The 19,266-nt window shown below is 37.2% G+C and overlaps 1 protein-coding gene across 1 annotated transcript; it reads left to right on the forward strand.

Annotated features, from left to right (window-relative positions):
* Positions 1–8,856: 8,856 nt before the first annotated feature.
* LOC124214327 (uncharacterized) lies at positions 8,857–9,747 on the forward strand. The gene has a single exon (XM_046616588.1). It carries the CDS (start codon positions 8,857–8,859, stop codon positions 9,745–9,747), a length of 891 nt encoding a protein of 296 aa, XP_046472544.1.
* The last annotated feature ends 9,519 nt before the right edge of the window (positions 9,748–19,266 follow it).

Here is a 19,266-nt window from a genome sequence, read left to right on the forward strand (position 1 = left end):
TCAGGTGACTACTAGCGCCACGGTACGGCGAGGACATTTTGCGAACCGTATTTATCGTCCAGTGTCAGGGGGCTGACTATGGTATACTTTTTTTCAAAATCTGAAAAACTCATAACGTTGTAGGGTAATATATGAGGCTTGAAAAAAAAATAGTTTCATAATTGTGCCAAAATTGTATCATGGTGAAAGAATGAAATTTAACGAAAAACATTTTTTTTCAAGGATCTTATGAAGCTAAATAGCTGTTTATTTTTTTCTTAAGAGCTCTTATCAGCCCCCAAAATATAATAAATTTTTATATCAATCGGTCCAGTCAATTCTGAAAAAAAAAAATTCATTTTTTACACATTTTGCTTTTTCTCGAAAACCAATTGAGTTGATGATCTGAATCTTTCAGGATCTTATTATTTTATTAGTACCAACATATCCTCTAAGTATCATTCAAATATCTTTCCGGGGCCGAATCACCACACTTATACCCCTAGGGCCTTTCAACCCCGCCATTTCAATTAAGGGCCTAGCGGGATAAGCATGTGAAAACGACCTCGAAAGGGATTCGATCGAGGCTGGCACTGAAATTTTTGTTGTCATGGAAAAGAAAATTTCCCAACGTTTCAAACTCCTAGGCCAATATTTGTAGCCACAATGTCAGAAAATGTGATTTTTGGTTCTCATTTCTTTTCTCTTGAACCTATCGACTTACAAACAATCAAGAATGACAATCCAAATGAAATACGTGAGTTTTTTTCATTCTGGCGCGAAATTCTCATTTTTTAAAATTCCAAAAAATTTCAAATTGTGATTTCCACTCCACTTAATTTTATTTTGATAAGCTGAACAACTTTGTAAAAAATGTTTCAACGTGATACTGATAATAGACAAAATTTCGACTTGAAACTGATTTTCTTGACTTATTGTGTCGAAAATTGCATTGTACACGAAAACTTACTATCGTATACATGTAAAATCAAAACTTATATTAAACTAACATTAAAATTTTGTTTAATCAGAATAATATACATTTGGAAGAATAAAATGTAACGATATTATGTACAAAGAATAAACTAAAATCAATTTCAGGTTTAAATTTTCTTAATTATCCGTATCACGTTGAAGTATGATTTACAAAGTTGTTCAACTTATGAAAATAAAATTTTCCTGCATTCCAAGTTTTTTTGTTCGCCTAAGCCTCTCATGTAAATTGGATTTTTTGTCTGGATTAGGTGGCCAGTTTGATTAATTAATTTATTTTTTTGCTTATATTTTTATAAAATTTGCTATTTGTTCATATACTACGATATTCGCAAAAATTTAAAGTACAATTCGGGTCTTGATTATTTTGATAATGGCGCAGTATTCAGAAAAATTTGAAATGATTCGTAGTGATTTCACGACGAAAGACGGTGACGTGAAAAAAACCATCATCTCTAGAAGTGGAGCGGGAATGACAATTTGCATTTTTTATTTTTAGGATTTTTTACAATTCGAGTTTCGCATTAAAATCAACGAGAAAAAAAATGGTCTCACGTATCTCAGTTGGATCGTCATTCATGATTGTTTGTAAGTCGATAGGTTTAAAAGATGTAGAGAAACGAAATAAAAACCAAAAATTACATTTTCCAATGATGTGGAAAACAAATATCGGCCTACGAGTTTCAAACGTTGATCAATTTTTTTTCCGTGATAAAAATGTCAGTAGGAGCCGTAGGCTAGTCAGCGTAGGCAATTTTTTGGCCTTAAAACGAAGGAAATCCAAAGGAGTTGAAAAATTTCAAGGTGGTATGTGGTGCTATTCTGTCTGTAATTCAAATTTTGCTGTAAAAAATCTCGTTCAGGTTTATAAAAAAAAATTCAAAAACAGTCAAACATGAGCAAAAGCTTCTGCATGGACAGCTTCCGATCGAGACGCTGCGAAATCGGCTGAAGATAAAGCAAAAATGTATAAGACCAAATTTGTAAAGCGCAGAATTCAAAAAAAAAGTCCACAAGGGCATATGTCCAACGTCAATGGCGTTGGCATGGGAGGCGCCCGAACTTGGGCGATGAAAACTCGTATTTTTTACGATTTCGACGCGCTTCAAAACGCGTCTTCGGACGATCTCAAACAGAATATCGATGTCCAAACGTTTGATAATAGTACATTACGATACGAGTACGATAAAACTTAATGAAACGTTTGGACATCGATGTTCTGTTTGAGATCGTCCGGAGACGCATTTTGAGGCGCGTCAAAATCGTAAAAAAAAAGAGTTTTTATCGTCCAAGTTCGGGCGCCCTTGCCAACGCCATTGACGATGGACATATTCCCTTGCAGACTTTTTTGGTGAATTTTGTGCTTTCCAAATTAGGTCCTATACATTTTTGCTCTTCATCCGTTTTCGCTGCGTCTCGATCGGAAGCTGTCCGAGCAGAAACTTTTGCTCATGTTTGACTGTTTGACTGTTTGAATTTTTTTTTTTACAAACCTGATCGAGATTTTTTCCAGCAAAATTTGAATCACAGATAGAAAACCACCACATACCACCCTGAATTTTTTCAGCCCCTTTGGATTTACTTCGATTTAAAAATACCTGGCGCCGGCCCTACCCCGTTAGAATCCCTTTGGGGGCCGTTTTCACATGCTAAGCCCTTTCACAATTTCCTTTGTTGAAAAATTTTTCATCCGATAAAACTACAGGTACGGTGAATTGTACAAGAGCCCGCGATTGGACTCTTTTTATTGGAATCATTTCACGTCGATACGCTCCTGTCATGCGGCGCTCACTACGTTGACTTCCATGAGAATTTGTCAATGTGTTGCTATGGAAGTAGAAAATTAACAACACCCATCACCACTTTGTTTTGTGATTCTGTATTACCAGCGATCTCGCAATGGACAGCTCGGAAGAAGATGCATTCATCGTCGCGCTTCTGTGTGCAGAAGCCTGCAAACCCCAAAAACGAAAAAAGAAATGGGTGCACGACATTTGTCGGAAAAGAAACGTTCACGGTGAATATCACACCCTATTCCCAGAACTCGCCCGTGATGGCACAAAATTTTATCAGTATTTCCGCATGACGCTCGAAAAATTTCAAGAGTTGCTCAGCCTTCTACAGAGTGATTTAACCAAACAACACACATCATTTCGAAGACCCATAGGACCAGAAGAACGGCTGGCAGTATGTATAAGGTAAATATAAATAAATTGGCGTTTGCATTGCTGAATGATATGAAATTTACAACACGTTTACCGTACGATGTCATATGAAATTCTCAAACTAGCGTGTATAATGCCCTTGTATGACTGAACCCATAATTGAAGATTAATTTTTAAACACTAACGTGGAATTTAATTTACACGAAATTCAATATTAAAAACCCAATTGAGATTTTTTTGAAGACGTAACGTAATAATAAATAGCCTAGCCGGATAAGCATGTCAAAACTGCCCCCAAAGGAATTCGACCGGAGCTTGGACTGGCCAGGGAAATAGTATATTATGCACCTAGGGAGGAAAAGTAGGCTATTCCAAACTGCGTGTGAGATTGACAACCAAGCCGCAGGCGACGGTGGCAAGAACGCAGTTTGGGATGGCCTTTTTTACTCCCGTGTGACGTATAATATTTTTCACCACCCCCTGCATCGGAAAGTACAACTTCCCGTTCACGCGAGGGGCCGAAAGTTGTACATTATGGTGAAAAAAAAATTTCCCCAAAGTTTAAAACCCGTCGGTAAATATTTGTAGTCACAGTATCGGAAAATGTGATTTTTCGTTTTTATTTATTTTTTTCTCTGCATATTTTGAACCCACCAACTTACAAAAACTCTCGAATGACGATCCAACTAAAAACATGATAACAAATTTTTTGCGTTGATTTTGGCGCAAAATTACAATTTTTAAAAATTCAGAAAATTTTCTAATTGTGATTTCTGTTTCACTTCTATAGGTGTTGGTCACGTGTGTTTTTCACATCACCGCCTCTTATCGTAGAATTAGTACGAATTATTACAAATTTTTGGCATCACTGCGCCATCATCAAAATCAATAAAAATCACATTTTAATCTAGATTTTTGTGAATATCAAAATGTATGAAAAAACAGCGAATTTCAGGAAGATATGACTAAAAAGACTGATAATACACGACACGCTCACTCGAACGAAAAAACTTGAGATGCAGTAAAATTTTGTTTTGGTAAGCTGAACAATTTTTTGGAAACTCACAATCGTATGTAAAATGCAATTTTCAACAAAATAAGTCTAGAGAATTATTGTTTGGTTTAAATTTTTTGAATTATCAATATCACGTCGAAATATTTTCAAAAAAGTTGTTTAGCTTACCAAAATAAAATTTTACTGCATCCCAAGTTTTTTTGGTCGAGTGAGCGTGTCGTGTAAATTGAATTTCGTGCTTAGATTAAGTTATGAGTCTTTTTGGTCATATCTTTCGAGAATTCGCTACTTTTTTATACATTTTGACAGTCACAAAAATCTACATTACAATTTGATTTTTAATGATTTTGAGGATGGCGCAGTGATTCGAAAAATTTGTAATCATTCGTAGTGATTTTACGATAAAAGGCGGTGATGTGAAAAAGAAAAAAAACCAACACCTATAGAAGTAAAGCAGAAATCACAATTTGAAAATTTTGGGAATTTTTTAAAATTGTAATTTTCCGCCAAAATCAACGAAAAAATTTTTTTACCATGTTTTTTAGTTGGATCGTCATTCGAGAGTTTTTTTAAGTCGGTGGGTTTAGAATATGCAGAGAAAAAAAATGAATAAAACGAAAAATCACATCTTTCGATGTTGTGGCTTGAAATATCTACCGACGGGTCTCAAACTTTGGGGAAATTATGTTTTTCCGTGACGGAAATGTCAGTCCGAGCCCCGGTCGAATCCCTTTGTGATTCCTCGATTTATCTATTCTTACTGTATCATTTCTCAATATCTCGAACAAGCAGTTACAAATTTGTAAAAAAAAGAAATCACAACAAATGACGCCGAACCTAGCATCTATAATTTGCAGTCGAACCTACCAAATCTCTTCAGTTTAGGACAATACAGTAAAAAGACTCACGACTGGAATTTAACTTCTATTGACAACATGACATGACATTTGATCAAATTTTGACTGTCAGCCGTCGTTACCTCATTTTAACCAACGTTAGCACGTTCAGCTACTAAATCTGGCTGCTTGCTTTTGCAAATCCGTTACTCCCGTGAGAAACACAGTTGAATGGTTTTTGAAAGCTTCGTTCTCGTTGGTCTCACTCTAGCAGTAGCACATCAAGTTTACTAGAAAGCTCATTCATACAGCAAAAAAAGGTCATTCGTACAGTCAAAAAAGTTGAGAACATTGCACAAGCATCATAGTTATATTTTCACATATTTGGGTACGTAAAGGTTTATAATACAAGACTTTGCTCGTTAGATGAGGTGCTTGAATACTGGAAAGCCACAGTCAAGGTTGCAGTCGTGCATCGACCCGTGTTGAAAGTAATTGTCATAGATAGAAACAGAATATTGATCCCAACGTTTCGTAATAGCCAGTTTGATAAGACAATAATAGTCTAGATTAAGTTTACATTTTTATTATTCGTTACGGCAAGCTAAAAGTATTTATTTTAATAATTGAAATATTTTTTCGAGTATTATATAAAAAAAGTATGATCTAGGAATTACACCGCTGTACGGGATTATGGGTAATTGTGTTACACAGGCTTGTATAACTATAGTGTGAATAATAATTCTATAAATATACGTCCATAAATTTCGTAGACCTCATTTGACCGCGATTTAGCACTATGTATATCACGATGTTTATTGTCAAACGTGTTGTGTACACGTATGCCATTATTGCGAACGGTTGAGTTCACCGCAATGCAGGTCGAGTATCGCATATCGTTAATTGAAAGTATTTTATAACTGATACAACACGGGGGTTGCTGTGTCCGAAGTGTTGTCAGCGCGGGAGGTATATGATGGTGCATGTTCATCGATTACCTCGCTGACGGTGGTTTGTGATGGTGGTACTGAATATCTATCATATTCATTATAGATCGTATCGTCAGTGTGTCGATGAGGTGCATGATGACCAGATTCGGAGTGTGAATATGATACGTTCGGAATTCGTTGGTGATGAACAGCTTCCATCGTGTTTGATTCACGACGAATCTGTGGTGCAGCGGGTAGCCGGTCGCTCTGAGAACCAGTTAACATGCGCATCTCGTATTCGTTAATTAACGTGAATATTTTAGTCTTAATTTCCACTTGGTATCGCGGTAGAAATGTTTCCACCGTTTCCGCCATCGTGGTAAAGAATTTTAATAAGTTGGAGCTGTTTTCTTTAGGTCTCTTTTGTTTGGTGCTTAAGTAATCTGACAGCACACTCGCAACCTCAATTGCTGGATTTTTGTCTGGTTGAACGGTCTTCTTATTTCTATTCCGCAAACCTGGTGTAGACATTGGACGATGCGATACCATGCCTGGAAAGTGAAATCGTTACGTTTGGAATAAAAAAACGGATCTACCAAGGTGGTCAGAGGTGGTTTGGCCTATTTGATGTAGATGATGCCAGAATAAATAAAAAATTCTTTTGATTCCTTTCAATAGTATTAACGCATTGTTCAAGTTTTATGAATTCAAAATAACTCAACTACGAATGAGTGAAATTCAGAACTTTGTTGTTGAACGTTGATCAAGATTTACCGCCATCTGAATACATGTAGTATTTTCAAAAGTTTCATAACTTTCAAACAAGCTTCATTAATTTCTTGATCATTTATGATAAACACATTAATTGGATTGATTTTATTAACCGAATAATTCTTACTTTTGGGTATGAAGCACTTTATGGTGTTATTAGATCAAAATTTTCTATCAAAGTGACTTAATTACACGAACAACCTCATGTCGCGGGGTCTACACTTTCTTAATCCCTTTGCTGTCAAGCAAAAAGGAACATTTTCTGCAAAAAATGATTTCAGATTTGTATTTAGTGCCCTCAAAACCGTGAAATGCTCGTGCAAGATGACATTATAATAGTATGGACATGTATTTTTCAATATGCACATACGAGTCCAATGCGTCATGAAGCAAAACTGGCACTACTTTTTTTTACACATATATGTGTCACTGACAGTGGAAGAGTCAGGGAGCCCACACGTTTCTCCCTCTCCGAAACATGTCAATAATCAAAAATGGTTTTCAAAGTTAACTTTTTGTCCAAATGTTTTTTTTTTTTTGTGTGTGTGTGACGGAAAATGTATAAAGCCTAGGACGAACATTATTTTCAACGAAGTCATTGTTCCTCATGAGATATGAAATCTACCCAGACGGTGGGAATTATTCAGGTTGTCGCATTTATCCGAAACGGTAGAAAATAGTTTTTCAGCACTCTAACCTCAAAATCGCAACTTTGTCGCGATTTCTTGGCTTTCGTGATGAAAAATTATGCTCAAAACTCGTATCGATAAGGTTGTTTGACTCGCGTGTTACAGCACTCGCCTTCGGCTCGTGCCGTAAACCTTACGTCTCGTCAAAAAACCTTATCCATACTCGTTTAGAAATGTACTATTGTTGCATCAGATATTTTCACGTGCAAAAAGCAAAAAAATGGAAGAGATTCGAATTATAGGTTCGATTTTTAGTTACTGTAAAAAAAATCCTTACTTTGGTCGTTAAGAAGATTTAACACATCGTTATCGTCTGCATTATTGTCATTATTGTCCTCAATAGACAAAGATGGGGAATTATCCTCTGGGGTAGTGGTTCGTGACTCTGAAGATAAACCATTCAGCTCTTCAAAATTTGAATGTGTTCTTCTGTCCACCATACATGAAGCTAAAAAACTCATCTGTTTTTCATATTTCCAAGGCCTTATCTTAATTGCAGCTTGTCCACTTTTAGTTTTTCGTACGTTCATTGCCTTTCGATATGCATCACGCAACTTACGCCACGTATCCTTGCAATCTTCCACTGAAAAACATTGTAAAAGATTGTAGTTTCGACGATAGTTTGAGACTAACATTACAGGTAGAGTGAGAGAAAGACTGTTCGGAGAACTAAGTACCTTTAGATTTATGACGTATAGGTTTAGGCTAGCGAATAGTGAACGGAAAAACTTCGTATGGACGCAGGGGTTCATAAAAATATTTAGAAGGTGCATTTTTATACATAAGGGACGAAAAAGCGAAAGCCTAAAGATAAGGAGGAACCCTAGTAAAAGTTGGTTAGAAATGTAAAAAAAAATTGTCGCGAAAGGTGTTGAATCTCAAAATCAGTACTGGATATTGTAGTCTATGCGCGATACTAGGTGTATGTGAAAAAAAAATTTATTTACTGCGATGAAAATTAAGACGCTAGGAATGTTTCAGAGACTTTTCTTTTTGCTTCACATGCAAATAATCCGCACTGCAAATTACTCCATTAAATCTTAACAATTTTAAAAACCTTTTACCTGTCGAGAAATGTTATTCCGTTTTGTCTACCGACGTATAAAATAGAATTGAAGATCCGGCTGACTAATTGATTTCTTTCACATAGAATTGCCAATACATAAATAATGAGAAAGGATTCATAGGATTCATTGATTTTACCAATTATATTTCAATAATAAAATTATTTCTGCTTTATCCTCAGTTCGATCGAATGAATCGCTTTTTATTTGACAGCACAGGTTACTGAACTGATTATTCTATACCAATTGCAATTTGTTCAATCGGAAAAAAACTCGTTTGGCCATATTTGATCATCATGTTTGGCTCAGTCAGTTCACTATCAGTTGTCTCAACAGAGCTCTGCTCTCTGACTAGGATGCATAAACATGTAGACTGTTATTGTTTGATTCTAGATTTTTGGCAACAGGAGATTCCATGAGGAGTATAGCGTTTGATTACCGCTTGGGAGACACAACGGTCCGAGAAATTATTCACGAGACATGTGACGTGATTTGGAGAAGGCTTTCTCCGCAAGTTTTACCGGTACCCACGACGGAGATGTGGAAATCGATAGAGAATATGTTCTTTACCAGATGGAACTTCCCAAATTGCATCGGGGCTCTGGACGGGAAACACGTCACTATAGAAGCGCCTAGCAATACCGGCTCGTTGTATTTCAACTATAAAAAAACATTTAGTGTAGTGCTCATGGCACTCGTAGATGCAAACTACCGCTTCATTGCTGTGGACATTGGGGCATATGGAAAGAATAGCGATGGACGAATTTTTGGGAAGAGTGCATTTGGAGAAGCCCTGGAAAATGGAACGTTGTGCCTGCCGCCAGACAAACCCCTGCCTGGAAACGATGTACCATTGCCACACGTGATCGTTGGAGATGAGGCTTTCCCACTCAAAAGAAATATCATGCGACCATACCCAAGTTCACAATTGGCGAATGACGAATCAAAAAAAATATTTAATTACAGACTTTCACGTGCTCGTAGAATTTCCGAGAATGTTTTCGGAATTTTAACTCAAAAATTTCGAATTTACCAACGAAGAATAAAACTAAGTCCAGAGCACGTGGATAGTGTTATATTAGCAACGTGTTGCCTACACAACTTTTTGATGAACGATGACCCTCCGATTCGTCAAAGTGTACATGACTCTGGCGCTTACACTTTGAATCCTATGGGAAACATCGGAGGGAATGCGACTGCCGAGGCAATAGCGGTCAGAGATAAGTTCAAAGATTACTTTAATTCTGCTGCAGGCTCAGTCGATTGGCAAATCGAAATGGTTCGACGTGGAATCAGAAATGTTTAACGTAATCTTGAATGTACATAACTTTTTTTGAAAAAAATTCCAGTCACTGAATATTTTTAAATTGTTCGCTCTTTCCCTTCAATAATACTCCAACGAACATTGTCCACGAAATTATACTTCTGAACCGTTCGCCTTCACTTGCATGTGGAATTTTATTCGGAAAAAAATCCAAATTATAGGACATACTGCTATTGGTGCAAAGCGTCTTTCCGAATCTGAGAACCTGCGGTGAAGACGTAATAAAGGTATCTGATGGATTTACCTCAAATTTTAACTGCACATTTTTAGGTAGCATCATAATTTGTAAATTTTTTATTAATTTAAGTTTTATAACTATCAATGCATCGCTACTTCAACTTTTTTTTTATTGTGCTCTTTAATTTTTATTCCGAAGGGCGGTTTGCCAGCATCGTGTACATCGCATACTATTGCAATCAAAAACACGCTTCACACGGGCAGCTGTATCTTCAATCAGTTTTTATTTTAATTTTTTTAATGCAATTTTACACAAGAGTCGTCAAAGTCGTGTAAATTTTGATGTCAAAATGCAATGAAAATGAAAAAATGAAACCTACTTTTTTCGCAATTTTGACAAAAAAAAAAAACCCTGAACGCAAGTGTGATAACTTGAAACTACATTTTCAATGCAGAATTGAAGGTGAAATGTATAGTTTTACTGGATAAAAAGATACGATAGACCATCAAATTCTATTCTGCATTTCCTTAGAAATAAATAATACTTATAATGACTGTGAAATGTAATCCCATACTTACAAAAATCAGATGATAAACTCAATTTTCGTACAACTTACCTGATTCTTTCATTGCTCTTGAAATATCGCTCCAGCAATTTTCTTTAATTTGGTGGTTCGAGTAGCGCGCGTCACACATATCGTACAATGGTTTGTACTTTTCAACAAGAAGGATCAAGGTCTCTTCATCCATTGCAGGTATCTGGATGATACACAACGCAGATTTCTATACACAGAGTTCTTCGAACAGAAAGTATGCAAGCGACGCAATGCACGCTATTGAGCCCAAGCCACGGCACTACGATACTTACCAAGGTTACCGACCAACATAATTTACTGATTCTCAATTGTTCGGAAGATTCACTTGTTTAGTTTCGGTTCTTAAATCACTCACTTCGAGTAGGCGATGAAAAAGTCCCCGCTACTATATCGCGTGCCTAACGGTATAAGGTCGTATGTGCCAAAAATGCGGTTTTGGTGGTTAAAGGGCGTATATATATATTTTTTTTTTTGCGCCATTCGCTATGAAAATACTCAAAACGCATAGATACATTAAAATTAGACGAAAAAATAAATAAAGGTAAAAGGTCGTATGTCGGCGGATATGCTCTTTTATCACTAGCTTTACTTTGGTTTTATTACATTTGTTAACGGAATAAGGGCGTATCCGCCAATTATTACTTTTTCTTTGCAAATGCTATAAACACATCCGAAACGCAAAGATTAATTAAAACTCGAACGTATTGAAAAATAATTTTATTATAATAAAAAAATTTAGAGATAATAGTACCTACAAGGGCGTATCTGATTTTTCTCCTTACAAACGCTATAAAAACCCTTGAAGCTCATAAATAAATTGAAATTTGAATGAATTTTCAAAACTTTTAATTTTGAAAAAAAAATAATTGAAGATAATGGTATAAAGGGCGTATACGCCACTTTTTTTTTTATTTGCATACGCTTCAAAAACCTCTGAAATGCATAGATAGATCGAAATTAAAGAAAAAAAAATTTGATTTTCGATTTCGAATTTTTCTTTTATGATAATGATATAAAGGCGTATGTTAGCACATGTGCCCTTATACCATTAGTTGAGTAGTGCGTTTTCAGAAAATTAGGGATGAAAGGGCGTAACCGACAGTACTTACGACCTTTTACCGTTATTTGATCAATTTTTCAATTTCAACGTTTCTGAACATAATCTCATGTTTTTCGCGTGAATACAAAAAAAAAAAAAAAAATACGCCCTTTTACCTTTATGCATGGTAAAAGGTCGTATAATGGCACACACGACCTTATACCGTTAGACACGAGATATCAAGAGCCCAGTCAATGAGCGATTTTTATGGCCTCACATTCCATTATATCGCAAGTCCATGAAAAAATATGGAAACTGTTTGGAACGACGTACATAATAAGAATTTCAATTATTGTGATTTTACGCCAGCGTGTTTTTGCAAAATAAAACGAAAATGTGGAAATTAAATGCAAGTTTTTCGCGCCACGTGCACTTTTACCGCAAACGCCAGGAGAACGGCTAGAGATAGAGCAAAAATGTGTGGGTCCAATCTTGTAGAGCATAAAATTTACTGTCAGAAAGTTTGTGGTGGCACTTTTCGATCTTCAATAGCTTAACCGTGAGAGCGGCCCAAGGAAAGACATCAAAAACGCTTGGTTCTTGCTAAATCCTCGAAAATACGTTTTACTTGTTAAATTCATTTTTGACATGTTAATGTTATCAAAAAAAATCACGAAAATTCTCTATGCAAGAAAACATTTTGAAGAAAAGATTTAGCATTTAAAAAAAAAATTTCCTCGCAACTTGGTTTTGTGGCGGCAGTTTGTTACTAATGTTTGTTTTTCAAATTTTTCTTTTTTGCGAATCGAATGTAAATTTTGAAGCAATTATCTAAACGGGATGAGACAAAAATGCAATCCTGAAGATTCAAAGAAAGTCAGGGGGTTGAATTTTTATGGCATTGAATGACGAAAAGACTGCATTTTGTCTCATCTCGTTCGGGAGATTAATTCAAAAGTTTTATTCGATTTGAAAGAAGCAAAGATTTGTGAAACAAAAATTAGTAACAAAATGCCGCAAGAAAACCAAATCGCGAAATAGTACATTATGCAACAAGGGAGTAAAGCCGCAGATTATTCCTGAGGGCAGTAAGCCCGAGGGAATCATCGGTTTTACTCCCGTGTTGCATATAGGATTTTATTTTCGACTGAACCGTGGCCACTTTATTGACCTGAGGAGCTGGACAAAGTGGCATTTGATTCCGTCATACTGTTTGTAAACTTGCGGGAGAAAAGTAAATTTGCGGGACGAAAAGTATTTTTTCTGATCATGTCAAAAAATAAATCTCTCTCGATGCAGGGAATTTCGAGTAAAATGTAAAAAAATCTCATTTTTTACAGAGTTAATTACTCGCTTCGCTCAGGCAGCAAACTTCACCCTCATCAAAATCGCTTACTTCTGTCCCTAGTGGCGTAATGAACTATGTTCTTTGTACGAAGCCTTCCATGTAGAATCATTAAAAGTCTGTTTCGATATGAAAATGTCCATATGAATCACAAATTTGAATTTCTAGACATGACGCACGGGGTTTAAAAATCTAAGAAAATTCATGAAAGTAGTATTCAACCATACAAATGATATGGTGGAATAAAATTTTCCGCAGCCCTTTTTTGGTCGAATGAAAATCCACTTTGTAAGTTGAAATATTTTTTTTAGAAAGCTTATAGGCGGATCAAGAGTCTGAAGAAATTCTGAGACGGAAGTACCAATGTTCTCTACTACCATGAATTTTTTCAGCTTTTTCACCTCTACGGTTTGAGAAAAACAAAATCCAAACCACCACATTTTTCGACCCTTAGAGGGTGGAAAAAGGGTTCGCGAGGTATAGATCATACGTACCTTAGTTTTTGGTCCCAACCAACCATAAAATCATACAAATTCAGAAATTCGTGACGGGGGGCATTTGACCTATCTTAACCCGAGGTACCCTTTTTACAAATATTTTCGGGCCACTAGACCATGGAAAAAAAGCACTATTCAATGGCAGGCTGATGACACATTAGTATTCGTTGGATACATAACACGAAGTATATTATACCGCGAACAGGTAAGTTTGTTTATCGTTAAATTTTATCAGAATTTCACCGGGATCAAAATGGCCATAAATTATGAAAGTCCGGCATAACTTCCGCACGGGTTTAAAATCCTTTAAATTTTTATATGGAATTCCGTGTGAAAGGTTTATAAAAATGTAGAGCCGTGGTTTCTTGTGATGCAACATTCTGAATGTTATCGCAAAAAGAGGAAAATTCAAATTTCCAAAAAAATCTGAAAATATTATTCTCCTCAAGCCTCAAGACTATTCAGAACTAGACTCAGTATTGTGCCAGTGTGCGACATGTTGTTGAGGAACAGTACCCGATTGGAAAACCAGTGATCGCTGCGACGATTTTCAAAAATTGATTGCTCGAAAACCAAGCACATCAAAAATATGAAAAAATTGAATAATCTTGTAGAGATTTGATCCTATAAGAAACTTGCCCAAAAATCTGACAATGAGTGGGTGAGCTTTTCTGATTAGTGGCAAGACGTCGTATATCTTTTTTCCACTATCGGTTATAAAAATGACAGTAACGCATAAATAAATTGAAATCGACAACTTAAAAAGTGGAAAGCATAAGATCGTATGTAAATCGATACGACTTTTTGTCATTAAAAAATTGAATTATCAAAAAAATATATACAATTATACATGTAATACATACGTATATATCAAAGGTAAAAGCAAAAGACCCTATCCACCAGTTGTGTTTTAGGTTTTTTTCAACTCAGATCGACGCGAAATGACGAAAATAGAACGACAGTTCTACTTGAAATTGATCAATTAGTACAAATTTTTATCGTTTTTTGAATGACTCTGATTTGTTTTTAAGGAAAGGGTCCACCTATTTTAAAGAAGGTCACAGAAATACCAAACGAGACTAGTGATATTTTTTTTATGTGACTTTTCACATAAATTCTAATGGAAGAACCCACGGAAAGATGATCTAATTTTTACAGTATTTATAATTTATTCAATTTCGAATTGATAAAGGCATCGTAAAATTCATAGCCTTATTGAACTGAAACATTATTCAAAATGTGAATGAATATTTTCGGAATTTTGGCTTTATTTTTACGATTCTTGAATCATTTTTTTTAAATAAGAAGCGCTTTTCTTAAATAATTCAAAAAATGAAAGTTTCATTAGAAAAATGTTATACCACAAGTCGTCGATGTCAATGAAATGCGTCTTATTTGATCTTTCTCTTTTGAAAGGGACAGATTTTCGAGAGGATGCTATAGTCAGTCTTAACCGACCGCGTAAAATTTCACGCATTTCAACTGTTTTTGTAGCCCACGTACCGCTAACGCAAAAAAGCTAGTTCGCACCTTTCAACATGCAATGCGAAGCACAAATATCCAAAAACTTTCTTTTGTTTTACGTGACAATAACGCCAGGAGTTATTGTTACACGAAATAAGTTTTTTTGTTGATATTTGTGTTTGGCATTGCATGTAAAATGACGATAACTGCAGTTTTTTCGCGTCAGCTGTGCGTAGGCTACGATAAAAGTCAAAATGAGTGAAATTTTACGCGGTCGGTAGACTGTATGAGATTATAGAAATAACAAATATATATTATTTATGAGATTATACATAAGACCAAAACATATTTAATTCTGGGAATCTAGCTTCATCAGTCCGACGTCCGATTTTCCTTCTTTACAACAATTAAATAATAGAATATCGGCTCACTAGCCGTATAATCCCTACAGGGCGAAATTACAAATTATGAGATTATATAAATAACCAAATATATTTAATTCTGGGAATCTAGCTTCACCAGTCCGACGTCCGCTTTTCTTTCTTTACAACAATTAGATATTAGAATATCGGTTCACTAGCCGTACAATCCCTACAGGGCGAAATTACAATGGTCTGAGCAACTTATCTTTTCTAGATGCCTCGTCGATCGTTGGCTCTTTCTTTTAGACTCCGGGGACTCTCGGATGGTGATTTGGCGGAGAATTAATTTGTGGAATCTTCCGATGTTCAACTCGATCGGGATGGGCCGTCCGTATCCAGTCCACGTTACCCTCCCTTCCTCCTTCTCCAGTTATTATAAATTGGCACGCGTCTGATCTCTTCAACGTCCCCGGAGAGAGAGAGAAAGAGATCCCGTGGTCCCCGAAAATCTTGCCCCTTTCGCTGGCCGAGCGACTACCGCGAACGTCTCGGCTATTAACGCTACTCGGCGCCGCGTCACCGATCTCCTCTAATTTGCCATCTTAGTGGCCTAATAAGGCCGCGAATATTTGAACTGGGCATCGGCACTTACATTTTCCCCCTTTCTGTGCTGGGCGAACTTTTCGACCGGCGCTGAATTATTTATTACATTCGAAACAATAAACCTTCGCCCAATACATTCTGACCTTCGTTACTCCTCTTTTCTAAGCCGTGCTAATCCTGCACCTGGTGTATTACACCCCACCTTCAATCTTATGTTACAATAACAAAGTCATCTTAAACTACTTAACTATTTACAATCATCTTAAATAACTACCTAAACATATCACCAGACAATCTTTTCTGAGTCATATAACTCTCGTCCCGGGCGCTGTACATACGCCTCATTCATGCTTATATTATCATGATAAAGTCATCTTACCTAACTACCTAATTCTAATACAGTCCTTTCACGTACATACCTAATGATATAACAATTATCTTAACTAACTATCGAATTCTATCACAGAAGAATTTCGACAGACAACTTCGCATTCCGCTCATTCAAAATTTGTTCATGCCTCCTCGTCGGACTCAGCAGCACCAACGACCGGCTCATAGTATTTTCGTAAATTAAAGCGATTGTATGTACCGACCTCAGCAAGATCTCTCTTAGGATCACCCAGAACGAATGCTTTTTGCCCGGCTATTCGGAGAATTTCGTACGGCCCCTCGAAGAGATGGAAAAATTTTTTTATTACTTTAACGAAGGCGTTCGAAAGATGCCTCACTCGCAACAACACCTTATCGCCAACAGCTAACTCAACATTTGAAGCATGTTTTTGACCTCTCTTACGATTCTCAAAACTTTTTTGAATATTCGCGCCCGCTAACGTCATCATATACTCGTGAGACAGGGCATGCGTCGGGGGGTAACTGATAATGCTATGGATCTCCTCCTGGATAGGCTTCCCAAAATGGAGTTCTAATGGGGAGAATTTAGTGCTCTGGTGTACCGTCACGTTTAAAATTCTTTCTATGTCTGGTATATATTCGACCCATTTCGTATGTCTAACGGCGCATAACGTTCGAAACAACCTCCCCAATTCGCGCATAACCCTCTCCGTGGGATTGGACTGTGGATGTCGAATTGAGCTATATAATACTTTAATCTGATTCGCTTCTAGCTCTGCCTTCCATAGGTGGGAGGTAAATTGCGTACCATGGTCAGAGAGAATTCTTTCGGGTTTGCCGAACTTCGGTATGAACTGGGTGAAAATTTTCTTTAGCGTCGTTCTCACGGTCGCGTTTCTCATTGGATATAGGGTAACGAGCTTCGAAAATGCATCCAGGATCACGAAAATATACTGCATACCCCCTCGAGCTCTCGGGAGAGGTCCATAAAAATCCACCGTTACTAAGTCATTAGGCTTTTCTGACGTTACACAACCGTATTCCCCCTCCATTGATCTCGATAGATACTTCACCCTCTGACATAGATCACAACTCGTTACAAATTTCTTTACTTGAGCAGCTAATCCCCTCCAATAATAAAATTTCTTTGAATGACTCTGGGTCTTATAGACTCCCGGATGACCAAGTTTTATATGTATCGCTTCAATCAATGACTTTCGGAGAATCTCCGGGATGACGATTTTCCAATCACCGATTTTTTCCTGGTGAAAAAGGATATTATTATGTAAAAGATATTGGGACTGTCGGTCAGGATTATTCCGCCATTCATCAATCGCTTTCTTTATATTCAGATCCTCATTTTGCAACCTCCCTAGTTCCCTGAAACTTTGATGAACGTTACTATCGCAGTCCAAGAGAGCTATGGTCCAAGATGTAGGATCCTCAACGCCCTTTTCTACCAGAAGAAAACATCGATGCAAGGCAGAAATAATTAACCTTGCTGACACCTCCTCTTCGAATTTCCCTCTCGGATTTCGGCTGAAAAAATCGGCTACTGTATTATCAATTCCACGACAATGCTCAACTGCGAAATCATATTGCTGCAAGAGCAATGTCCATCTCGTTAATCTCGAATTTTGAAATACGGCCTTATCTAGAAACGTTAAACATTGGTGATCCGTCACAATTACAAAGCTAATGCCCAGTAGGTACACTCGGAATTTTCCTATAGCATATACGATCGCTAACAACTCCTTTTCGGTTGTTGTATAGTTGCCCTCGTACTTCGTTAGGCATCGACTGACTACTCCGATCACATTGTGATAACCCTGTTTATCCTGCTGGTATAATATTCCACTAATTCCTCGGTCACTAGCATCTGTCTGTAATCTATACTGTGCGCCGGGAATGACGTGTTTAAGAGCAATGCAATTCGGAAAATCATATTTCAGCTTTTTGAATGACTCCGTATGTTCGGAATTCCATGCCCAGTCTTTATCTTTTGTCAAAAGGTCTCGTAATTTATCTATACCCGCGCTATGATTCACGTTAAATTGTCGGTAGTAGTTGCAAACTCCCAGGAATCGTTGTAGCTGTTTCTTGTTTCGCGGTTCCTCAAAGTTCTGGATCACGTCTAGCTTCCTAGGCTCCGGCGTAATTCCGGCAGCGGAGATAATAAATCCTAAAAAAGGCACTTCTTTGAGGAAGAAATTGCATTTTGATATCTTAATTGTAAAATTGAACTCGGATAATCGTCGGAAAACTCCCTCGAGTACCGCCAGGTGCTCGTCGAATGTCTTCGTACCTATCAATATATCATCAATATAACACGATATATATTCATCAAATTCTCCTTTTAGCGCATACCCCAGCGCTCTCATAAAGCCACTACCGGCGGTTTTGAGCCCGAAAGGTATACGACAAAATTGATACAGATTCGAATCGAATAAAAATGCCGTATATTGTCGAGAATCCCTATGCAATTGGACTTGCCAATAACCCTGCGTTAAATCCAACTTTGAGAACCACCTAGCATCATGAAACTTTTGCAACAATTCGTTTATCAGCGGTGGAGATTGATGATCGTCTTCGATAAGTTTGTTCAAGAATCGGGCGTCTAGGCACACCCTCACGGAACCGTCTCCTTTCATAACAATCCTTAAGGGGTTACAATACTGACTCACGGCACGCTCTACGACTCCGTTTTCTACCATTTGGTCTATTGCTTGCTTGGTGGGCTCTCTTAGGCGAAATGGGACCGGATAGGTGTGTCGAAAACCGGCCCGCGCGGTGATCAGGCGTAACTGATGTTCGTATCCTCGAGCACACCCTGGTTTATCCGAGAACAACAATCTGAATCTCGCGAGGGTATTTATCACAATTTCCTTCTGCGCCATCTCAAGTGATATTAGTTTACACGCGACCGCGCCAAGAGCGTCCGCGAACTCCTCACTATTCACAAATTCTGGTTTTTCATCGATTTCCCTAATCACGAAACAGTCCTTGTCTGATTGAATCACTCTCGCCGCTATCTCGCTCATTTTTCCCTCGTGATTATGAAGTCGCC

Source organism: Neodiprion pinetum, chromosome 3 (genome assembly GCF_021155775.2).
Source record: "Neodiprion pinetum isolate iyNeoPine1 chromosome 3, iyNeoPine1.2, whole genome shotgun sequence".
NCBI classification, from domain to species: domain Eukaryota; kingdom Metazoa; phylum Arthropoda; class Insecta; order Hymenoptera; family Diprionidae; genus Neodiprion; species Neodiprion pinetum.

Excerpts from the sequence above, each read along its gene's own strand:
- LOC124214327 (XM_046616588.1), top strand. The coding sequence starts at position 8,857 with ATGAGGAGTATAGCGTTTGATTACCGCTTGGGAGACACAACGGTCCGA.